Source organism: Nerophis ophidion, linkage group LG12, assembly GCF_033978795.1.
Source record: "Nerophis ophidion isolate RoL-2023_Sa linkage group LG12, RoL_Noph_v1.0, whole genome shotgun sequence".
NCBI lineage: Eukaryota > Metazoa > Chordata > Actinopteri > Syngnathiformes > Syngnathidae > Nerophis > Nerophis ophidion.
The window spans coordinates 29,112,466-29,138,543 of record NC_084622.1 but is presented as its reverse complement, the minus strand read 5'-3'; the positions used below and the strand labels follow the sequence as shown (position 1 = coordinate 29,138,543).

The 26,078-nt window shown below is 39.1% G+C and overlaps 1 protein-coding gene and 1 long non-coding RNA gene across 2 annotated transcripts in view; one reads left to right on the top strand and one right to left on the bottom strand.

The window, feature by feature from the left end:
• LOC133563267 (uncharacterized) overlaps nt 1-26,078 on the top strand; it is a 109,503-nt gene that overhangs the window by 72,416 nt on the left and 11,009 nt on the right. Inside the window, exon 3 of the long non-coding RNA XR_009809023.1 lies at nt 14,819-14,925. This is a non-coding gene — a long non-coding RNA (uncharacterized LOC133563267). The remainder of the gene's footprint in view (nt 1-14,818; nt 14,926-26,078) is intronic.
• Nucleotides 1,169-25,201, bottom strand: LOC133563265 (transcription factor 12-like). The gene is made up of 12 exons (XM_061917294.1): nt 25,050-25,201; nt 19,595-19,694; nt 16,557-16,699; nt 16,348-16,468; nt 10,853-10,917; nt 9,834-9,930; nt 9,672-9,745; nt 6,530-6,706; nt 5,821-5,935; nt 5,572-5,716; nt 2,450-2,679; nt 1,169-2,330 (listed from the first exon to the last, which is right to left on the bottom strand). The coding sequence occupies exons 1-12, from the start codon at nt 25,116-25,118 to the stop codon at nt 2,188-2,190; spliced, it is 1,479 nt and encodes a 492-aa protein (XP_061773278.1). The 5' UTR covers nt 25,119-25,201; the 3' UTR covers nt 1,169-2,187.

Genomic DNA, 26,078 nt, shown 5'->3' with positions numbered 1-26,078 from the left:
TTCCTTGGCCACTAATACGCCACCATACCATCACTGATGCTGGCTTTTCATCTTTGCGCCGAGAACAATCCAGATGGTTATTTTCCTCTTTGATCCGGAGGACACAACGTCCACAGTTTCCCCCAAAAAATTTAAATGTGGACTCCTCAGACCACAGAACATTTTTCCACTTTGCATCATTCCCTCATAGATAAGATTAGGCCCAGCAAAGCCGGCGGCGTTTCTGAGTTTTGTTGATAAATGGCTTTCGTTTTGCATAGTAGAGCTTTAACTTGCACTTACCGATTTAGCAACAAACTGTATTTAGTGACAGTGGTTTTCTGAAGTGTTCCTGAGCCCATGTGGTGATATTCTTTAGAGATTCATGTCGGTTTCTGATACAGTGCCGTCTGAGGGATCGAAGGTCACGGTCATTCAATGTTGGTTTCCGGCCATGCCGCTTACGTGGAGTGATTTCTCCAGATTCTCTGAACTTTTAGATGATATTATGGACCGTAGATGTTGAAATCCCTCAATTTCTTGCAATTGCACTTAGAGAAACGTTGTTCTTAAACTGTTTGACTATTTGCTCATGCAGTTGTGGACAAAGGAGTGTACCTCACCCCATCCTTTCTTGTGAAAGACTGAACATTTTTTGGAAAGCTGTTTTTATACCCAATCATGGCACCCACCTTTTCCCAATTAGCCTGCACACCTGTGGGATGTTTAAAATATGTGTTTGATGAGCATTCCTCAACTTTATCAGTATTTATTGCCACCTTTCCCAACTTCTTTGTCATGTGTTGCTGGCATCAAATTCTAAAGTTAATGATTATTTGCAAAAAAAAAAAATGCTTATGAGTTTGAACATCAAAAATGTTGTCTTTGTAGTGAATTCAATTTAATATGGGTTGAAAAGGATTTGCAAATCATTGTATTCTGTTTATATTTACATCTAACACAATTTCCCAACTCATATGGAATTTGGGTTTGTATATATATAAATATGTATATATTTGCATTTTCCATATTAAAATCTATATGTAGAGTGTTTATAAATTATTTAAGCTATTTGTGTGCTTTAGATGATATTCTTAAACCTTGCCCTTTAGAAAAGTGTGTATGTATGTGTGTACTACTCGCATCACACATATTCCAATACAGTAGCACGTAATAAAACACAAAAAAATCAAGAAAAACATTTATTGCTACATCCAGACACATGCCTCCTTGCTACGTCAAAATGTACACACACTGTACATGTTATGATGCAGTAGCAGTATTTCTGATGACTTTATAAGATTTGTAATAAACCATAACTCAGCTGTGTTAACATATTGCTCAAAAACATGAACTGTGTCTAGTAAAACTGCACACAAATCTTCCTCCTGTGTAAAATCAAGAGTGACAAAATGAACATAAACACACATTCTTAATTTGTATAAAAGATAACTTACATAACTTAGAAAAAAGGAAAAGTCCTAATTAAACATGCAGAACAACCATTTGGCTAGGTCCGAAGAGGAACAATGTGAATTTTTAGTTTTTGACCACCAGTGTTTGGGAACTCCTCTTGACAGTGCTAATGAATAGGACAGCTTGAATATATATTGTATATAATGCAAACGATAACATTCTTGGAGATCTGTTCATTCACAGAATGGTCCAACTCCTGCAACACACACACTTACAGCAGCTCGCACACTCTTGATGCCACAGAACAAATTGAATCTGCTGTCGGAGCACACACACACAAATGTGGACATGTCTGTGATTGTGGAGAAATAGTGATAACTGTTAAATACTCTGCCAAACTGCCGATGACACCTCGCCACAACTGGCTGAAGATAATAAATATAGAAAAAAATGTACAAAACATCTGCAGGTTACAATGCATTTGTCTGTTCAAAGTAAATGTTTAGGCACAAAGTTAGAGGTGTGTTAGAGAAGCCAGAAATGTCCAACTGCAGCAACACTTTTTTTCTGCTTTTGGACCCAATTCTGACACTCAAGAGTTGATCTGTCTGAGAAAGTGAAGCTTTTATCAGCTAGTGATTTAAAAAAGGAATGCTCTAACACACGCAATGTAGTGCTCAGCTGGGGCCTTTAACACCGTATCACCGACCAAATTGTCATAAAAATATAAATGTTTTAAGCATGTAAGTCCACATTGGTAATTAGGAGTTGTTCATAACTGTATTTGGAGAATCAAAGATGACCCATTGGGTTTGGAGGGTCAGTCAGACCAGGATGAAACACGCCATGCATGGACTGTGGATCTGTCATGACACCAGAGACCTTCTCTTCTTCTCTCCTCCTGAGACATGCTGCTTTGGGGTTGAGGTTTCTCTCTGCGGGACAATTACTGTTTAGACTCAATTGTTCGCCACGGGCATCATTGACTGTGTGTGTGTGTGTGTGTGTGTGTGTCTGTGTGTGTGTGTGCGTGTGTGCGCACGTGTGTGATCACCTCTGACTTGTTGTTCCAAGCTGAGGATGACGGAAACGGCCTGGTGCAACACTAACAATTTGGTCTGTGGCTTCTCACTCTTGAGATGCAACTGACACATGTGACCCAGTTCTTTGAAGGCCTCGTTGATGTCCCGCACACGCAGACGCTCCCGAGCATTGTTAGCCATCCTCCTTTCACGCTCACGCTCGGCCTTCTGCTCCGGGCTCAGATCTTCATCCTCATGGATGCTTTAATAAGAGGAGAGAGGTTATCGTGAGTGTTGTTGTACAGTAAAGTTTATCAGAGGCGATTGAGATTTAAAAGGGGATTTTACTGCTCTCTACTGGCCATAAAAAATGACATCACTTTGTCTCCTATCTTTCAGTGACTGCTGCCATTCAACAATTTCCTTTCAGTGACTGTTTTAATCTCATTTTCAATATCTACTACCCATTCTGTAACATTGTCATTTTCTCTTGGTTAGGCTTGGGCCGATAACACATTTTGCCAGGCAACATATTGTCTTATATAGATCAATGCTAACAAACTGTACATTTGTTAGCATTATTTTGAGACCAAATTCATGTTATGTAAGCATACTACATAATAATCAATCATAATGCAAATAATGCAAGTAGCCTTTTCAAGCGCAATAAACTCTTTAATAACTTTTACAAATGTAACTGGAAGGTCAATAACTTTTAATCATCCCTACAAGGTAAACAAACACAACTTCCAATCTCTGTTATTAAAAACATCTTCAAATGCAGTTATTTTCAGGTGTTTGCATTTTGCCATTACTTTCTGTTTGGCATACTGGTTTGTTTGTATGTGCTCACTTGGATTAGAGTCGAAATTAAGATATTCTTCATCTCAGTACGTTCGTAATGACTGAATTAATTAAGTGCATACTGCATTACAAAACTGTTGTGTTACTCATTCACGGATGTTATTTTGTTATTTTGCTGTAAAGAAGGTCAGTGAATGAATGTATGTATTTGTGAACGCTCTGACGTGGGTAAGGGGTAGGATTAAATAAGATTTGCTTCTTCCAACTCCTTTTCGGACATGATGTATTGTGAAATTATATGAAATTGCCCGATGTATAATGTTGTAGGTATGTCATGTTCAAAATAAACTAAGAAAGAAAGGAAGAAGAAACAAAGAAATACTACCACACATGGACATTTGGTTTTACTATCCTACAAAGATTGTGGAAGGATGACTAAGGGGTTCGCTGCGTTCATTTAATTCTGCTATTTAATAAACACGCTCAGGTGCTGAGAGTGATGCAGAGAGTAAACCCTCTTGCACTCTGTTTGTAAATGACACACAAAGAAAACAAACACACACACAAGGTTGTCGAGTTCATGATCATAATGTATCGATCAATTGTTACACCCTTAACCCTTACTATAGAGTGAATGGTCATTTTTATATTATTACTACAGTGGGGCAAAAAAGTATTTAGTCAGCCACCGATTGTGCAAGTTCTCCCACTTGAAATGATGACAGAGGTCTGTAATTTTCATCATAGCAGAAAAACAACACCAAACCATGATGTTTCCACCCCCATGCTTCACAGTAGGTGTGGTGTTCGTGGGATGCAACTCAGTATTCTTCTTCCTCCAAACATGACGAGTTGAGTTTATACCAAAAAGTTCTATTTTGATTTTTATCTGACCACCTGGCATTCTCCCAATCCTCTGCTGTATCATCCATGTATCCATTTTGGTATAAACTAAACTCGACATGTTTAAAGGAAGAAGAATACTGAGTTGCATCCCAAGAACACCATACCTACTGTGAAGCATGGGGGTGGAAACATATTTTTGGGACTGTTTTTATGCTAAGGGGACAGGACGATTGATCCGTGTTAAGGAAAGAATGAATGGGGCCATGTATCGTGAGATTTTGAGCCAAAACCTCCTTCCATCAGTGAGAGCTTTGAAAGGTTGACCAAATACTTATTTTCCACCATAATTTACAAATAAATTCTTTAAAATTCCTACAACGTGAATTCCTGGATTTATTTTTTCACATTCTGTCTCTCACAGTTGAAGTGTACCTATGATGAAAATTACAAACCTCTGTCCTCATTTTAAGTGGGAGAACTTGCACAATCGGTGGCTGACTAAATACTTTTTTGCCCCACTGTATATCCTATATTTGTAGAACAGCCCATCTGTACAAAAGTCACAAGTGTTCCAGTTTAAAAAAAATTTGGGGCAGTCATTTTGATATAGTATAGTAGATAGCAGGAAACATGCAGGCTTTATTAGGGTTCCGTTTCCTCAGGATCACACATGCCTTTAATTTCACAATGTAATGAGGTTTGTTGCTTTAATTTTCTGCAAATCTAATGGTTGCCACTGACTTTGCAGTACTATTTTTTCCAAGTTTTCTTTCAATTACCTATAGTGCATTACTTTGTACTAAAAAACATGTAACATTCTAAAAATAAACATAAAACAATATGAAAAATTGTAAATAAATATTTACATTTTAAATAAGGAAAATATATCCGACACCAACTCTGTGACGGAGCAAAGGCACTTTTGTACTTTATGGCTTTTGCTGACATTGTTCAGGTTGAACTAAAATTAACCATTTGAAAGCTTTTGTAAATGTCTTGTAAAACAACCTTGGTGCTCATGGGGCAATGGCGGCTGACTTTATGTATGTACTGTATCTATAGCGGGCAACTAGATGGCTAGACATGATGCAGCGGTACACCATTGCAAACTACAATAACAAAGATAGCTATCTGACTGTGTCAATGAAAACTGAGCCCTATTATCTTTGCAAAAGTTGAATAATTAACACAGATCTTATGTTGGGTGTAATTAATCGGTAGGTCGTGAGTTCAAATCCCGACTGAGTCATACCAAAGACTATAAAAATGGGACCCATTACCTCCCTGCTTGGCACTCAGCATTAAGGGGTTGGAATTGGGGGTTAAATCACCATAAATGATTCCCGGGCGCGGCAACGCTATTGCCCACTGCTCCCGTCACCTCCCAGGGGGTGATCAAGGGTGATGGGTCAAATGCAGAGAATAATTTCGCCACACCTAGTGTGTGTGTGACAATCATTGGTACTTTAACTTTAACTAATGAATGGGCGGTATCAGTGTTTACCTGTCCCTGCTGTTTTCTCCATGCATCTTGTGGTCGCCCTCCTCGTCTGACCTCTGACTGTCGGAACTGTGACCGGTGTGCATCATGTCTTCCTTCTCGCTGCTTTCCATCTTCAGCTCCACATTACCGGGATTCCCCAAAGTCCCTGCATGGGGAACACGTCAAATGGTTACACTCTGACATCCATCAGACGTCAACATTATTATTCAAACAATAGCACAGGGCACACTAATTGTGCTGTTGAGTCACCTCTGCCTTCTCCTGGCGTCAGCTCAAGCGTGGCCCTCTGCCTGGCGTACAGGTGGCCATTTTGTGTGCGGCTCTGGAAGGCTGAGTGGTTGTTATTCATGGTGACAGCCTCAACCTTTACGGCACACAAAGAAGGGGAAGAGATAAGGAGGATACTGATGTGTTCGCAGTTAGTCCTACACACAGTAGAGCACATCCTGCCAATAATGAACGACCGGTCTCGGATGGTCACATAACTTTTAAACTAGAGATACAAAACCAACATCTATACTCTGGGAGGATCACTTGATCTCAATCCAGCCCCTTAAAACTGCTCCCAAAACAAAGCAGTCATTCACTACAAATCAACATATCTCAATTGGAAAAACAGAAGTACTTAATACCCCTTTCCCGAGAGGATTAGTATATTATTTCACTCCAGCTAGCCCCAAATCCTCCCATTCGGTTAAAAGGGACAAGCACGCTGGATCAGAGGTGCCCCCCATCATCCTGCTGTGGAATTAGAGTCAACACATTCAATACACTTCCTATACAAGACTGACGAGTCTCCGCTCTCGCCCATTGTGTTCTGTTTCCTATTCTCACGATAACAACCGCTCTATGAGCATACAACCGACTGGAAAAGTCCAGAAACTGAACAGAACAAAAACTTGCATTCAGATACACACACTTTCATGCTTAACAGCTACAATGTGACATATTAACCAACCATAGATGGAGAGTGGCAGGCGAGGGGTAGCGTGGCCACAGGGCTTGGCCGGCCGGGTTGGTTCTGATTCAGCAGGCTGTGCATGTCAGAGGCGAAGCCGACAGTGGGACCGACGGCGTGGTTCCTTAAGACGTGGATCACATCGTCCAGTCTGTCCAGTCGGTCCTCTACCTGAGACTAATTTAAGACAAAAAGGAATGAACTGCTTTTGTACCAGAACAGCAAGGAAAATCACAATTTGATTCGATTCTGATTCTTGAGGTAATGATTCAATTCAAAATCTATTTAAACCAAATCTTATTCCTAATTTTCTAATAATGATTTTGTTTTAGCTATTTTGTAATTGTATCTGTAAAGCCCTTTGAATTGCCTTGTGTACAAATTATGCTGTATAAATAATTTCCCTGCTTTCTTGCAATATTTCAAATGGTATAGAAATCATCATGTAAGTTTTTTCAAAACAGCTTACACCCATTGGCTGCTAATGTATGACATACATACATGCAGCCAGTAAGTGCACAGATGACCTAACAAAGTACTGTATTTTCAAAAATTGATTCTTAGACAAAACAACAACATTGTGTTACTGTTCAAACTGTGGACACAATTGGGACAGTGTGGCGCAGTGGGAGAGGAGCTGTGCGCAACCCGAGGGTCCCTGGTTCAATCCCCACCTAGTACCACCTTAGTCATGTCCGTTGTGTCCTGAGCAAGACACTTCACCCTTGCTCCTGATGGGTGCTGGTTAGCGCCTTGCATGGCATCTCCCTCCATCAGTGTGTGAATGTGTGTGTGAATGGGTGAATGTGGAACTAGGGTCAAAGCGCTTTGAGTACAACCCATTTATATATATATATATATATATATATATATATATATATATATATATATATATATATACATATATATATATATATATACATATATATATATATTCTGAGCGCGATGATGTCACGTTATCGATGGGAAAATGCATTTTTAGACAATATGATTTGTCTGAGTGTCTGGGAGCCACAGAGAGTAACAAGCGGTAGAAAATGGATTAGAAAGGACAGATTTTTAAAAATACTAAACTTTTTTTGGTTTTTGTTACTCGGAACTTCCCACGGGCCGGATTTTGGACGCTGGCGGGCCGGATCTGTAGTTTGGGGACCACTGTTGTAGTCATGTGAAAACATTTAGTTTGTTAGTTTCCCCTTAACAGTAGTTAGTTTCAGCATTCATTTATTTTCATCTAGCTCAGGTTAGCTTAGTCCAGGGGTAGGGAACCTATGGCTCTCGAGCCAGGAGTGGCTCTTTTAATGACTGCATCTGGCTCTTGGATAAATCTTAGCTGCATTGCTTAACATGATAAGTAATGAATAATCTCGCCGGTAAACACAGTATCAAAATATAATTTTCATGCATTTTAATCCATCCATCTGTTTTTCCACCGCACCTGTTCAAGAAGTCGCATTAAAGGCCTACTGAAACCCACTACTACCCACCACGCAGTCTGATAGTTTATATATAAATGATGAAATATTAACATTGCAACACGTGCCAAAAGGCCTTTGTAGTTTGCTAAATTACAATTTTAAATTTCCCGGGAGTTTCGTCTTCGAAACATCGTGTAATGATGTGTACGCACGACGTCACAGGTTTTTAGGAAGTATGAGCGCTGCGCACACACAGCTAAAAGTCGTCTGCTTTAAAGGCATAATTATACAGTTTTTTGGACATCTGTGTTGCTAAATCTTTTGCAATTTGTTCAATTAATATTGGAGAAGTCACAGTAGCAAGATGGAGTTGGGAAGCTTTAGCCTTTAGCCACACAAACACACGGTGATTCCTTGTTTAAAATTCCATTGAGGTGAAACTTTCCTATGGATCAGAGCGCGGTCAAGCCAACATGGATCCCGACCACATGTCAACCAGCAGGTTTCGGTGAAAAAATTGTGGTTAAAAAGTCAGTTTTTAACGGAGAAAAGCTGAGCTTGTGCCGTCCATAAAGCTGCCGTCGACTCCCCTGAGACACTGCGCGTCAAGACACCCGTGGAGACACCCTTCCGACTATCAGGTACTATTTAACTCACTAAAACACTAGCAACACAATAGAAAGATAAGGGATTTCCCAGAATTATCCTAGTAAATGTGTCTAAAAACATCGGAATCCGTCCCAATGCAATCACGTTTTTTTTTTTTCTAGTCCATCGCTATCAATATCCTCAAACACGAATCTTTCATCCTTGCTCAATTTAATGGGGAAATTGTTGTTTTCTCGGTCCGAATAGCACTTTTTGTTGGAGGCTCCCATTAAAAACAATGTGAATATTTGGTTAGCCATCAAACATGTGACGTCATCGCCTGCGACTTCCGGTAGAGGCAGGGCATTTCTCTTAGGACCTAAAGTTGCGAACTTTATCGTGGATGTTCTCTACTAAATCCTTTCAGCAAAAATATGGCAATATCGCAAAATGATCAAGTATGACACATAGAATGGACCTGCTATCCCCGTTTGAATAAGAAAATCTCATTTCAGTAGGCCTTAATGGTAAGAAGTGTTTTATTTATTATTGGTTAGCTTCAGAATAACAATGTTATTAAAAATAATAAGATACTTAATATACTCTAAAATGTTGGTCTTACTTAAAAATGAGCACATTTAGTTGTATTCAGTGTTAAAGAAAATAATATCATATGGCTCTCATGGAAGTACATTTTAAAATATTTGGCTCTCATGGCTCTCAGGCGAAAAGGTTCCCGACCCCTGGCTTAGTCTTTCGTAGCTTAGCCGCCTCATTAGCCTCGTGTAAAAACTTAACACACAATACATAATAAACATATTACAGTCCGACAATTAACAATTAAAAACCCCCTTCACAATTCCCATAAGCATGTTGTTGACTTAATTTCTGATAACTAAAATTGTTGCTAATATAACCGCCTGATACAGTAGATGCTAGCATGCTAGCTGATAGCTTATTTATTGTGTAGGTCTGTCATAACTTCAAAAAATACATAAACAATAAGCTTAATTGTTTACTTACAGTCAAATAAATATCTGGATATGTTATTTATTGTTACATGTAGATAACAACACACTGACATGCAGTAGAAGTGGGCATTATTAACTTAATGAGTGTAGATAATGAAGTCTTACCATGGATATAAGCGAGGACTCATAGTGTGGCGATACAGGTGCCTGCACCGAGCCCCGGGACCACATATTTGTGCCTGTTGGTAGCAAAAGCCCACGGATTAAAAATACACCGAAAGCAGAACAAACAACACGGTCCCGGTGGGAGCAGCAGTGCCAGTTTACCTGCGGCTTCGCTGGCGTTTGGCAGCGGGGACGGAGATCTCACAGGCGTGGACGAGCTGGAAGGGAAGCTGCTGCTGGTGTGATCGGGGGAATAAATCTGGCAGCAGACGGTGGAGAAAGAACAAGAAAAAGAGGAGGAGGATGAGTGGGCTGAGGGGAATGGATCATTTTAAAAGTCATCTTTGCACTGGTATTTTACCGCTACTGGGTCAAAGTAAGTCATCAATTGTGCTCGTATTATGAGTCAGCGGCTAATAAAAAAAAAAAAGAGTGAGAATCCTTTGTGGAGGTGGCAGGAAAACTACTACTTCCTGTTTGCGTTGGACACTAACTAACGCCTTTGGTGTGATCAAGCTATTGTTTGGAATGTTTCAAACATTTTGGGGCGGCATTGCTCGGCCGTGCCAGCAACTTGAGGGTTCCAGGTTCGATCCCCGCTTCGCATCCTAGTCATTGCCGTGGTGTCCTTGAGCAAGACACTTTACCCACCTGCTGCCAGTGCCACCCACACTTAGATATTGGGTTCCACTATGTAAAGCGCTTTGAGTCACTAGAGAAAAGTGCTATATAAATATAATTCACCTCACTAATTGACTTCACGCAACTGTTGGCAGCACGGTGAAATAGGGGTTAGTGCATCTGCCTCACAATACGAAGGTCCTGAGTAGTCCTGGGTTCAATCCTGGGCTCGGGATCTTTCTGTGTGGGGTTTGCATGTTCTCCCCGTGACTGCGTGGGTTCCCTCCGGGTACTCCGGCTTCCTCCCGCCTCCAAAGACATGCACCTGGGGATAGGTTGATTGGCAACACTAAATTGGCCCTAGTGTGTGAATGTGAGTGTGAATGTTGTCTGTCTATCTGTGTTGGCCCTGCGATGAGATGGCGACTTGTCCAGGGTGTACACCGCCTTCCGCCCGAGTGTAGCTGAGATAGGCACCAGCGCCCCCCGCCAACCCAAAGGGAATAAGCGGTAGAAAATGCATGGATGGATGGACAACTGTTGTGCTGTTGTATACTTACAGAAGCCAGAGCTTTGCCCAAAGTATCCCCGGTCTGGGACCCTTTTGATACGTTGGTCTGGTTCCCTGAGATTGCAAAACATGAGTACATTGTTTGTTTGTGTGAGTAGGAGGTACACAGAATGGGTTTGGACATGTATACAATTTAAACAGGCTACATCACATTTTATGTTAACCTTATGTTTCATTTTGCTAAATGCACTTCAAAAAGAAGAGAAAAACACACAAAAATGAGGGGTATTTTATTTGAACTCAGAAAAATTATCTGCCAAAAGAACAAGAAAATGTGTCTTGTCAAGACTTTCCAAAACAAGTAAAATCAACTCACCTCAATGAACCCAAAAATACCTTAGGATAAGTATATTCTCACTAATAACTGTGCTACTATATGGGTACGTATTTTCTATTGTTTCATTGAAATTAAAACAGCAAAGTCCATTCGGCTGTCATCTGTTTTAATTGTGAGACACAATTAAGTCAAAGTCCATCCATCCATCCATCCATCATCTTCCGCTTATCCGAGGTCGGGTCGCGGGGGCAGCAGCCTAAGCAGGGAAGCCCAGACTTCCCTCTCCCCAGCCATTTCGTCTAGCTCTTCCCGGGGGATCCCGAGGCGTTCCCAGGCCAGCCGGGAGACATAGTCTTCCCAACGTGTCCTGGGTCTTCCCCGTGGCCTCCTACCAGCTGGACGTGCCCTAAACACATCCCTAGGGAGGCGTTCGGGTGGCATCCTGACCATATGCCCAAACCACCTCATCTGGCTCCTCTCGATGTGGAGGAGCAGCGGCTTTACTTTGAGTTCCTCCTGGATGGCAGAGCTTCTCACCCTATCTCTAAGGGAGAGCCCCGCCACCCGGCGGAGGAAACTCATTTCGGCCGCTTGTACCCGTGATCTTATCCTTTCGGTCATGACCCAAAGCTCATGACCTTAGGTGAGGATGGGAACGTAGATCGACCGGTAAATTGAGAGCTTTGCCTTCCGGCTCAGCTCCTTCTTCACCACAACGGATCGATAGAACATCCGCATCGATAGAACATCCGCCTGTCGATCTCACGATCCACTCTTCCCTCACTCGTGAACAAGACTCCTAGGTACTTGAACTCCTCCACTTGGAGCAGGGTCTCCTCCCCAACCCGGAGATGGCACTCCACCCTTTTCCGGGCGAGAAACATGGACTAAGTCAAAGTCATGTTTTTTTTTTTTTAATGCTTGAAATAAGAAATTATTACTTTAAAAAAGTAGTTTTATACTTGTGAGTGTTGATGACACAGCTATGCAAAAGTTGAAATTCTAGTTTCAAGCATGTTTTACTCAATATAGGTCATACAATTTCAGCAACAAGCTGTAATATCTTACTAAAATAATTTAGGACCAAAACCCTTAAAACAAGTAAAACACTCCAACATAAAATCTGCTTAGTGAGAAGAATTACTTTATCATACAGAAAATAAGCAAATATCACCCTTATTTGACATATTTAATCTTACTTAGATTTCAGTTTTTGCAGTGTGGATAAGACTGCAACTGTTTAAGACTGTTAAAAAATTGAATAACTTCATGTAGCCACTTCTTTGGGTTATGTATCACCAAATGATTGCCGGGCGCACCCACCCCTGCTGCTCACTGCTCCCCTGTGGGAATGGGTCAAATGCAGAGGATAATTTCACTACACCTAGTGTGTGTGACAAACTTTGGCACTTTAACTTTTTAACCATATCAATCTTTTGATCCGCCAAAACAATGTGGTGAATTTAGATGAAAAACCCTCAAGTTGAAGAATTGTCTCAACATTTTTAGTTGCAATAAAAATTAAAAATAAATCCATCCATCAATCCATTTCCTACCGCTTGTCCCTTTTGGGGTGGCGGGGTGTGCTGGAGCCTATCTCAGCTGCAAGGCGGGGTACACCCTGGACAAGTCGCCACCTCATCGCAGGGCCAACACAGATAGACAGACAACATTCACACTCACATTCGGCTAATTAATTACAGATCATAATTAACGAATCATTCATTTGTTTAATCCTTTGAAAGCACTAATTGTTTTGATGGCTATTTGTCGATGTGTTTGTCCGTAACAAACTACTCAATTGATTTGCATGAAACTACGTGGAAGGGTTGTAGATTTACAGTGTATTTGGAATGTAATCACAAGGCTTCACTTTTTTCACATTTTCACATTTTTTCCCCTCCAAATTCTACACACAATACCCTATAATGACAATTGATATTTTTATATTTTTTTTATTTCCAAAATTATTAAAAATAAAAATGTAAGGAATCACATGCAATCACATTATTCACAGTCTTTGCTCAATACTTTCTTGATGCACTCTTTGGCAGCAATTACAGCCTCAAGTCTTTTGTAATACAATACAATAAGCTTGGCACACCTATAGTTGTGCCGTTTTGCCCATTCCTCTTTGCCCATTCTTTTTTGCAGCATCTCTCAAGCTCCATCAGGTTTGATAGGAAGCAAATACTGGTATGTTCATCCCGGATGTGTCTGTGCAACACTGCATTCATCTTAGTCTAGTTAGGTAGGTGACCAAGAACCCAATGGTCACTTTGTCAGAGCTAAAACATTCCGTTGTCGAGAGTGAAGGACAACCGTCTCTACAGCAATCCACCAATAAGGCCCGTAAGGTATAGTTGCCAGACGGAAGCCATTTCTTAGCAAAAAAGTTTGACAGCATGCACCTGAAAGACTCAAACCGTGAGATACAAAAATCTCTGGTCTGATGAGACAAAGATTGAACTCTTTGGTGTGAATGCCAGGCATCATGTTTGGGGGAAACCAGGCATCGCTCATAACTAGATCAATACCATCCCTGCAGTAAAGCACGGTGGTGGCAGCATCATGCTGTGGGGATGGTTTTCAGCAGCACAAACTGGGAGACTAGGCAGGATAGAGGGAAATATAAATGCAGCAATTGACAGAGACATCTGGATGAAAACCATCTGATGGAGCCTGAGAGGTGCTGCAAAGTGGAATTGGCAAATAGCCAAGCTTGTGGCATCAAAAAGACTTGAGGCTGTAATTGCTCTAAATGGTGCATCAAAAACTATATTGAGCAAATTCTTTCTTTCTTAGTTTATTTCGAACATGACATACCTACAACATTATACATCAGGCAATTTCATATAATTTCACAATACATCATGTCCAAAAAGGAGTAGGAAGGAGCAAAGCTAATTTTTGATTACTTTATTGTCTGTAGAATTGATTGGTTATTTTGAAATTGAATTACCGTATACTATTCAATTAAAATCTCTTTGCAATTAACTGCAGACTCTCTCATGGTTGTTGTGTGCTTGATTTACCAAAGCAAATAGCTTGGAATTATCGCAAGATAAAGCAACACTGGCATTGACAGCCATGGCTGTAGGCAACTTCTTTGACATAGTATTCGTAATTAGCTAAAATGGCAGTAGTTTAATTTGATAATGTTGGCTGAACTACACAGCTGTTACATTTCCTGTTTGGCTGTTTACAATCAACTCATCACTGCTAGTTATCAGCCCATCCTGTATTTTGCAGGCTTTTTTGTGATTGCTGAATTTGCAGCAGCTTTTTCAGAAGGTTGCAGCAAACGTTGTGATGTTTTGAGGCTTTTTATTTTTTTCATCAATAACATCGTATCAGTGCGTGATTTTATGAATTTGTTCTCAATGTTTGAAGTGTTCCTTGTAACATCAACCTCAAAAAGGATTTCAACAAAAATTGGAAAACAAATACTGTATGCTGTTTTACTTGCTTTACATTAAAAGCACACACTGGATAACAGTAAAAGCAAATACTTAGAGCTCGTTGTCAAATTATTGTGCTGTCAACTAATTATAACTAATATCAGTAATCAATAATGGAATTACAAAAAACACCACAAAAAGCTTCCCTATTGTCCGCTCTCTGCTCTGTCTTACCCATCTTGAACATTCATTTAAATTACACGTTTACCCCTTGCAGGTTAAGAGCATTTGTGAACTGTTGAGCGCGATCTACACCAGTCATTTTTGAGGGATTATCATCACACTTCAACATCTCTGTCTTGTCAAGGCTGCCTCGTTGACTAGGTAAGTATTGCAAATTGTAATATGTTCTTAATTGCCTTTCTATGAATAAATGAAGATTAAATAAATATATACAGTACAGGCCAAAAGTTTGGACACACCTTCTCCTCATACGGTGTGTTTTCTTTATTTTCATGACTTTACATTGTAGATTGTCACTGAAGACATCACAACTATGAATGAACACATGAGGAGTTATGTACTTAACAAAAAAAGGTGAAATAACTGAAAACATGTTATATATTTTAGTTTCTTCAAAAAAGCCACCCTTTGCTCTGATTACTGCTTAGCACACCATTGGCATTCTCTCGATGAGCTTCAAGAGAGCTTTATCATAATAATCCCCTCAATTCCCCCCCAAAAACGGATTAACTCGCTGGAATTTAAAGACAATATCCACAAACGTGGATGCATATGCAAAAGTGCAATATATGTACAGTATCTGTACAGTAATGTTTTTATTTATATCTGCACCTTATTGCTATTTTATCCTGCACTACAAGGAGCTAATGCAACAAAAAGTCATTCTTATCTGTACTGTTAAGTTCAAATTTGAATGACAATAAAAGGAAGTCTAAGTCTCTAAGAACACCTGTGAAGTGAAAACCATTTCAGGTGACTACCTCTTGAAGCTCATCAAGAGAATGCCAAGAGTGTGCAAAACAGTAATCAGAGCAAAGGGTGGCTATTTTTGAAGAAACCAGAATATAAAACATGCTTTCAGTTATTTCACCTTTTTTTGTGAAGTACATAACTCCACATGTGTTCATTCATAGTTGTGATGTCTTCAGGGACAATCTACAATGAATAGTCATGAAATTGAAGAAAACCCATTGGATGAGAAGGTGTGTCCAAACTTTTGGCCTGTAATGTAAATTCGTGTGAACTATAAAGTAAATGTTGGTATATTACATTTCCCAAAAGGTTTAGCGCTGTAGATAGGAACCGTTTGCGCTACGCAGGAGGACGACAATTTGAGCAATAAATAGTTGATATATTGTTAGTCGTTGCTTTTCCTGCATTGTCTACACAAGAAACAAACTAAGTTTTGATTAGACAGTTGGCGTGCGCATTTGAGAGACAAATTGATGCTGATTGGCCAAAACATGCGGGGAAGTGGCGGGCTTTGAACAAAGTTGGAAGGCAGTGCACAATTTGCAGGAATTGGTTGAATTTGCGTGAATGGGCCCACATTTTCTGGAGGGACATAGTTTTCTCTTTAATAGTATTACAGCATTGGTGCTGCTGTTTTTTGCAATACAAATTTTAAGTTTGTTTCTGTGTGGCTTGATCCTGAAGGCCCTTCTTTGACATTGACTGCTTCGGCCTTGTCAGAGCACACGTCGCTGGCTGCAGAAACTATCCTTTGCTACCTGATGTGGTCGCACAAACAGACCTAAACATGTTGATGGCTGTCTAGCTCACCTGTGGAGTTCTCCGTCGTGTTAACCGAAGGAGCATGTGATGATGGCGCATTGTTGCGGTGAAAAGTGGACATAGGAGGGAGAGCTCTGTTCATGTCCATCACCGAGTGTGGAGAGTAGTCCTGAACAAGACCGAGGGAAACATTCAGTTGAAGTGGCGGCGGGTAAAAAAAAAAACACGATATATGACTTCCTGGATGTGCATCTCACCAGGTGGCCATGATGCTGCTGCAGACTGTTGAAGCTCCCCGACTGCGTTTGGTGGTTGCCGGTCACTCCCAGTACACCTTCATAGCCATGCTGGTTCAGCCCGTTCACTGCACTCCAGATGTCGGGCAAATTGCTGGTGCCCTCTAATATACGTGACAATATGTTACATGCACCGCTTGACTTGCATCTCAAGAAAATTCTAAATTCTCTCTTCTTTCAGTTTAAATGACTTACTGAGTCAATGCAGAAACAGGGTAGCCAAAACTTGTCAGGTACAAAACTTTACCTTACTAGCCTATATAAATCAAGCATTTATAAACATCACTGACTCAATGTACTGTACTAAAAATGAGGAAGAACAATCCCAAATGTATCTTCTGATATAGCATCAGCGAAAGGTTCATAATTACACATTTCATTGAAATTCAATTCATCCTATAGAATGTGGTGTTTTCAAAATAGTGTAAAATAATATTCAGGGCTCAACCTTTCTTCCGATGTCCTGCTACCAGTGTTGTCCCGATACCAATATTTTGGTACCGGTACCAAAATTATTTGTATACTTTTTGGTTGGTTTCAGTACTTTTCCAAATAAAGGGGACCACAAAAAAATTGCATTATTGGCTTTATTTTAACAAAAAAATATTTTGTGGTCTTTACTTAAGTGGTAGAAAATAAATTATTAATCTACTTGTTCATTTACTGTTAATATGTGCTTACTTTCTCTTTTAACATGTTCTATCTACACTTCTGTTGAAATTCATTAATCACTTATTCTTCTGTTGTTTGATACTGTACGTTAGTTTTGGATGATACCACAAACTTGGGTATCAATATGATACCAAGTCATTACAGGATCAGGTGGCAGACAGGTACTTTTCAGAGGCGATATAGTACCGATAATGATTTATTACTATCGTGGTACTATACCGAACAACCCTACATTTTTACAAGAATTTTACCGGTAAATGTAGGAATGTAGAATACTCGTGCTTATAAAAGGCAAATGCAAGCAGAGTTTAATCAGGATGTAAGTGTACATTTGGGCCTCCCAATTATTTCTAGTTGGATCAATACGGGTATTTGTATTTCCATCAGGGCTGTACAATCCTTCAAAAAAATATATGTTCTTGCTTGAAATTGAGATTACAATTATGCACGCACCGGCCATCTTCAGGGTAATATTCTTACATTTGGAAAAAAAAAGTGTTCTAACGTATTGAGTATTGTCATTATTGACTCTCCAATGACTTGTTTTGCTTTACAGTAACTTTCAATGGTCTAGCTCAGGGGTCCACAAACTTTTTGATTCGGGGGGCCGCATTGCGTTGAATAAATTTTTAATGGGGTCCGGGATATATATATATATATATATATATATATATATATATATATATATATATATATACTCAACTCGTCGTGTTTGGAGAAAGAAGAATACTGATTTGCATCTCAAGAACACCATAACTACTGTGAAGCATGGGGGTGGAAACATCATGCTTTGGGGCTGTCTTTCTGCTAAGGGGACAGGACGATTGATCCGTGTTAAGGAAAGAATGAATGGGGCCATGTATCGTGAGATTTTGAGCCAAAACCTCCTTCCATCAGTGAGAGCTTTGAATGGTTGACCAAATACTTATTTTCCATCATAATTCACAAATAAATTATTTTAAATTCCTACAATGTGAATTCCTGGATTCTTTTTTCACATTGTGTTTCTCACAGTTGAAGTGTACCTATGATGAAAATTATACACCTCTGTCATCATTTTAAGTGGGAGAACTTGCACAATCGGTGGCTGACTAAATACTTTTTTGCCCCACTGTGTGTGTGTGTGTGTATATATATATATATATATATATATATATATATATATATATATATATCCATACATAATTTCAATTTGGGACTTCCCGTGAGCCGGATTTTGGGGACCCCTGGTCTAGCTATTAATCATTGGACATTTTAAAGTCATAAATAAATAAATGATAAATGGGTTGTACTTGTATAGCGCTTTTCTACCTCCAAGGTACTCAAAGCGCTTTGACACTACTTCCACATTTACCCATTCACACACATATTTACACACTGATGGAGGGAGCTGCCATGCAAGGTGCTAACCAGCACCCATCAGAAACAACAGAAAAATAAAATACAAATAATGGAATATTACTAGTTTAGATTACAATCAGTAAGCTATTATGCAGGGACTGGATTTTTTTTATAATTAAAACTTTCTGCAAGGTAGTACAAAATGTAATTTGCAGCTACTTAGAAGCATCGAAGACGGATCTTAAATGTGATGCATTTTGATTAAGGATAAAATATGTTGTAAATATATGTGTGTACTAGGGTTGTACGGTATATCAGTATTAGTATAGTACTGCGATACTAATGAATAATTTTCGGTACTATACCGCTTTTGAAAAGTACCGGTCCCCCTTTGAATATGACCAATGTATGATCCTGTAACGACTTGGTATCGGATTGATACCAAAATTCGTGGTATCATTCAAAACTAATGTAAAGCATCCAGACTACAGAAGAATAAGTGATTATTACATTGGAACAGAAGTGTAGATAGAACATGTTAAAAGAGAAAGTAAGCAGATATTAACAGTAAATGAACAAGTACATTAATAATTACTTTTCTACCACTTGTCTTTAATAATTTTGACAAAATAATAGAATGGAAAATGAAACAATATGTTACTGCATATGTCAACAGCTAAATTAGGAGCCTTTGTTTGCTTACTTACTACTAAAAGACAAATTGTCTTGTATGTTCACTAATGTGTTTAAGGACAAACTTGCAATGAGAAACATATGTTTAGTGAATCGTAAGATTTTTTTGTTAAAATAAAGCCAATAATACAATTTTGTGTGGTCCTCTTTATTTAGAAAAGTAGCAAAATCAGTTTGATACCGTTACCAAAATATTGGTATCGGGACAACACTAGTGTGTACCACAGAACACTGTTGTTGAATGTTCTTATCATGGTATTGAAAAGATCTAGCGGCTTCATCATCTTGCTTACCAAAAAAAGTGCTGGCAAACACATTGCTGCAGGCCTTGCTAGACGGATGTAAAGACGGGTTCTGGTTGATGTCGTCATTACCGGGGGAATGCCCGTACATCTAAAAAAAAAACAAGAACAGTGTGCTCAATAGGGCAAAGGCACAGCATATATCAACAGGACATGGTGAATATTCTCGCGTCTGAAGCAACAGTATTACGAAAACAAAGCAGAGAGCTGATGCACACTTAGAGCTATTGCGATAATCCATAAGCTGCAGATCCATGCACCTCCTCATCCGGATTTAGGAACCATTCAGCATGAGAAATCCCTGCCCTAATCGTGATCGGTTCTGCTGGCTTCCAAGGGCTGAGATACAATTCCTTCCTTAATGAAATTGTACTCAGCAAAGAATCCAACCAAGCAAAAACTCAATTTGACCTTGCTGTCTTAGGAGAAATTAATTGCAAAACAGAATTCTACTAAAGGCAGCTTCCACTTATGTTTGTCCTATAATGGTGTACTACAAATACACACAAACACACACACTCTCACAACGCATGCTTCCTCGCACACACACCGAGAGGTCTGGACTGCACCTGCACCTCCCCTTAGTGCTTTGATGTGGCCCAGGAAATGAAAATAAAACTCCCTGCGCAGCATCAATGGGGTGTCAGTTACCCGGACGACAAGTCCTGTAAAGCAGGCTATTAAAGACTCTCTTGAGCATGCTTGGGCGACCCACTCACACACACGCACACACACGTACACACACGTACACACACACAGAGCCGTGACCCTGGCTGGCATGAGTCCCATGGTGATTGTGGGCCAGGCCAAACAGAGGAGCCCCTGCCGACTCTGGGCCCGTCTGAGCCGCCATGGGCAGCATATGGCGTAGGATAAAGCCAATTGTCCTCCTTACCATCAGCATAGCAGGCGACCCGTTAATAATGGTCACACCCCCGCCCCAGCACGCCTCCTCTGGCCCCCGCCAGAGAGGGGGCCGTCACCATGGCATCCTCTTTTAGCATAGCATTGATTTAGAAACCATCAATCATGGCATCACAAACGATAAGGGACTCCTTTTTTTCTTTTTTTTTTCTTTCTGTGCCACCATTAAAAGCCTTAACTAGGAAAGGATGAGAATAAAACTACATGTCATTCAGCCAAATTTGCTAAATTGTACATATTTATAGGTAAAGGCACCATATGAAAATAATACGAGCATACATCATAGGTATATATATTTCATTACTGATTAAACCATCAAACTTTATCAACCACACTATAAAACTTTCTTATTATTTTCTTCCCCTGTTTCAAAATTGTGAACAGTGAACAGACTATTAAACCATTTGCTCTACTCCTTTTCGAACATGTTGAACGAGAGGGACAAGCGGTTGAAAATGGATGGATGGATAAATGAATTGTGCATGCATAAAAATGTGATGTTTTATATCTTCTGCACTGGAAAGTTGAAGACATGCAATCCTGTTTTGTTAAAATATAAAACAAATGCATGCCCTGGGGAATAATAATAAATTAAACCTCAAACATGTCATTTTTATTATTGACCCAAATATATTACATTGGTATTTATTACCAGAAAAAAAACTTAATTAATGTTCTGTTTGAACTTTAACGTACTTCTGTCAAATGTTGGACACTTACTGTGGAGGCCTTCGTCATTTTTATTATTGTTATGTTTGTTGTCTTGTTGTTTTTTGTATTTTTTTTCTTAGAAAAAAATGCTGAAAAACAAGGTTGTCTTATATTCGGGGTTATCTTGAATTATTATAGTAATATTTCATTTTATATTTAAAACCAAGTTTAAACGTGTATTATATATGATATTGTATTTTTCCCTCGAAAATAATGCAGAAAAAGAGGGGGTCGTCTTGTATTGGTAAGGTCATTAGGGGTGTAACGATTAATCAATATATCGATTTATGTTCCTTGCGCTGATTACGTTCCGTTTTTGGATTGTCGTGTTTTGGCTTATAGTTGTTGTGTTCTGGCTTTATTTTATTGTGTTGTGGCGTTTGCATTTGTTGTGACTTTTCTCTACTATCGTAGCTGTTTATGAAAATGAGAGTAGTAGCAGGTCAACCCAGTGCTCCTTTAACCTGAAGAGATTTGGTTGCACTTCATTTACAGTATATTTATAACACTGTATTTTTCTGTAGAAAAAAATTCAGAGGAGAGGCATCGTTCTATGTTCAGAGTCATCTTATGTTGGTCTGATAATCTATTATTTTATGTTAAAAACTGAGGTTAAACATATGTATTTACAATGCTGTATTTTTCCCTGGAAAGAAATACAGAGAAAAAGGTAGTGTATTTTGTTCAGATTTGTCTTATTTTATTGTATGTTCAAAATGAAGGCTAAACATTTATATCTATAACGCTAAATTTTTTCTGTAGAAAAAAAATTCAGAGGCCAGTGTTGTCCTATGTTCTGAGTCGTCTTATATTAGCCTGGTAATATTTTATTTTATGTAAAATCCGAGGATAAACATACAGTATGTATTCATAATGCTGTATTTCCTCTTGAAAAAAATGCAAAAAAGAGGGTTTGTTTAATATTCGTGTGGTGATATTTTATATTACCTAAGAAACAAGGTTAAATAAATGAATAAATTATTAATGGGTTGTACTTGTATAGCGCTTTTCTACCTTCAGTGTACTCAAAGCGCTTTGACACTACTTCCACATTTACCCATTCACACACTCATTCACACACTGATGGAGGAAGCTGCCATACAAGGCGCTAACCAGCACCCATCAGGAGCAAGGGTGAAGTGTCTTGCTTAAGGACACAACGGACGTGACGAGATTGGTACTAGGTGGGGATTGAACCAAGGAACCTCGGGTTGCGAATGGCCACTCTGACACTGCGCCAAGCATGTGTATTAATGCTACTGTATTTTCTCCTAGAAGAAATACATAAATAAATTAGTTTTCTTAGATTCAGGATGGTCTTACAGTATATTGGTATGGTGATATTTGATCTTAGGTTAAAATCAAATTTAAACATTTATATTACGGAATTTTTCTCCAGCGAAAAATGCAGAAAAATAGGGTTTGTCTCTTATTTAGATTTGTCTTATATTGGTCTGGTAATATTTTTATTTTATGTTAAAATGCAAGGATAAACATATGTATTAATAATGCTGTATTTTTCTGTTGAAAAAAATACAAAAACGAGGGGTTTTCTTATATTGGATTGGTGATATTTATATCAAGGTTAAGCATGGGTATTAACAATACTGTTTTTTCCCTAGTGGAAATGCAGAAAAAAATGGGTTTTCTTAGATTCAGGATCGTCTTATATTGGTATGTTGATATTTTGATTTAGGTAAAAAAAAACAAGGTCAAGCTTGTGCATTAATGATACGGTATTTTCCCTCAAAAAAATGCAGAAATAAATGGGTTTTCTTAAATTCAGGATAGTCTTATATTAGTATGGTAATATTATTATTTTATGTTAAAATCTGAGGTTAAACATATGTATTTATAATGCTGTATTTTTATATTGGTATGTTGATATTTGATTTTAGGTCAAAAAACAAGGTTAAGCTTGTGTATTAATGATACTGTTTTTTCCCTAATGGAAATGCAGAAAAAAATGGGTTTTCTTAGATTCAGGATCGTCTTATATTGGTATGTTGATATTTTGATTTAGGTAAAAAAAACAAGGTCAAGCTTGTGTATTAATGATACGGTATTTTCCCTCAAAGAAATGCAGAAATAAATGGGTTTTCTTAAATTCAGGATAGTCTTATATTAGTATGGTAATAATTTTATTTTATGTTAAAATCTGAGGTTAAACATATGTATTTATAATGCTGTATTTTTCTCTTGAAAAAATGCAAAAAAAGAGGGGTTTTCTTATATTGGTGTGGTGATATTTATTCTTACGTTAAAAAACAAGTTTAACCATGTGTATTAATGGTACGGTTTATTCCCTGGAAGAAATGCAGAAAAAAATGGGTTTTCTTAGATTCAGGATCGTCTTATATTGTATGTTGATATTTGATTTTAGGTCAACAAACAAGGTTAAGTTTGTGTATAAATGATAAGGTATTTTCCAACGAAGAAATGCAGAAATAAATGGGTTTTCTTAAATTCAGGATCATCTTATATTGGTATGATGATACTAGATTTTAGGTTGAGTTTGAGTTTATTTCGAACATGCAAGCATACAACATGACACATCACAATTTCCAGTTTCTCTTTTCAACATGTTCGAAAAAGAGTAGGAAGAAGCAGATCTTATTTGATCCTACCCCTTTTCTTTTACATAACAGTTGCTAAAACTTTTATTCACTTCCTGTTCTTAATGTATTCACCATATACTCCATAAGTAATCACAATAAAAATAAATAAATAAATAATTGGTGAAGTAAAGTTTTATTCCATACGATGAGATAAGTAAGATTATTTTGAGAATGAAAGAATGAATGGGTGAATAAAAATCAGAATTTTTATCATGGTTCTTCTTTTTTGTACTTTGATAACACTTCCAGTTTGAAGAGTTTCTTGAAGTGGATCATATTAGTACATTGTTTGATTGCTTTGCTTAATCCATTCCATATTTAATTCCACATACTGATAAACTGAAGGTCTTAAGTGTTGTACGTGCGTACACATGTTTTAAATTACATTTTTCTCTAAGATTATATTTCTGCTAGGTTGAAAACTAGGTTAAACATATGTCTTTATAATACAGTATTTTTCTCCAGAAAAAATGCAGAAAAAGAGGGATTGTCTTATATTCATGGTCGTCTTACATTGGAATTGTTTTTATTTTATGTTAGGAGCTAAGGTTATGCTGAACAACATGTAAAGTAGTAGACATGTCACCGGTACAACAATGTTTCATCCATCCATTTCCTACCGCTTGTCCCTCCTTGATCATGCTAGAAAATATCAACTTGCACTGGTGTTGGGGGGAGGCAGAGGGTCTGCGCCGTACTCCTCCACCAGCCACATGCAACCAATTTTCTGCCTCTGTGATCCATGATGTCTGGATATGGTTAGTCTCAGCGAGATCAAAGCTGCCTTTGATAATGGCCGAAGCGGTTGAGGGACAGCCAAAATCAAATAGAAATAGCAAGCAATCTGCTTCATGTCAAGATGTTTGCTGCTTACTGCCTTGGCTAACAGGAAGCAGGACTGTTGCCAGTGCATTCAAACACAAGTTGGTCAACACACTCAGAAGGGAAGAGATAGCGTTGGTGAAGATGTTGCGTCCAATTGCATCTTCAGTGATGCATTTCCCAACCTGATGCAGACTACAGCAGTAAATTAAACCACCTTTGCTTATTCACCTCATCTAAAAACAAGAATCACATGTTGATGCCTGCAGAACACACTGTTCCAAACAAAGCTCTTGCACAAGTCTGCAGACAAACATCTAAGAGTTTGGCATCCTCATCATCACCATCGCAGATAAAAGAGATGTACTCACAGGTTTCATGTTGTAGCAATACATCAGTGAGTTGCTGCGGGTGCCTGAGACGGGATGAGCACAGTACATAACTCTGCTGGCTTCACAGTAGTCCACACAGTCACTTGGTGCCTCCACTATGTGTAGACAGTCCTCATGCACTCCCTCCCCCTAATCTATCCCTGCTGGTCTTGCTGCTACCCACAGACACTTTATGCAAATAAGGGCCGCACCATTGCAGGAAGCGGAGGGGGTGGCCAACAAAAGAGGATACTTTGGTCGATGCATGTGCGTCAATATGATCAGCATTCCCCCCCCCATCTTTTTGCTTTTTTTTCAGAGAGGCTTTCATTACAAATATATATACCCATTGAAGGATTAAATACCAATAAATACAAATCCGGTTTGATACTGATGATTACTTAAAGCTATTATTGTCCCGATATCAATATTGTGGTACTTTTCGGTACTTTTCAATACTTTTCTATACAAAGGGGACCACAAAAATTGCATTATAGCTAGGCTTTATTTTAATAAAAAAACTTAGGTTACTTAGGTACTCCTCTCTGAGCTGCTACCTTACCGTGGTAGAGGAGTTTGCGTGTCCCAATGATCCTAGGAGCTATGTTGTCTGGGGGTTTTCATGCCCCCTGGTAGGGTCTCCCAAGACAAACAGGTCCTAGGTGAGTGATCAGACAAAGAGCAGCTCAAAGACTTCTATGGAATTACAACGAAATGAACCCAGATTTCCCTCGCCCGGACGTGGGTCACCGGGGCCCCGCTCTGGAGCCAGGCCCGGAGTTGGGGCACGATGGCGAGCGCCTGGTGGTCGGGCCTGTTCCCATGGGGCCCGGCCGGGCACAGCCCGAAGAGGCAACGTGGGTCATCCCTCCAATGGGCTCACCACTCATAGGAGGGGCCATAGAGGTCGGGTGCATTGTGAGCTGGGCGGCAGCCGAAGGCAGGGCACTTGGCGGTCCGATCCTCGGCTACAGAAGCTAGCTCTTGGGACGTGGAACGTCACCTCACTGGGGGGGAAGGAGCCTGAGC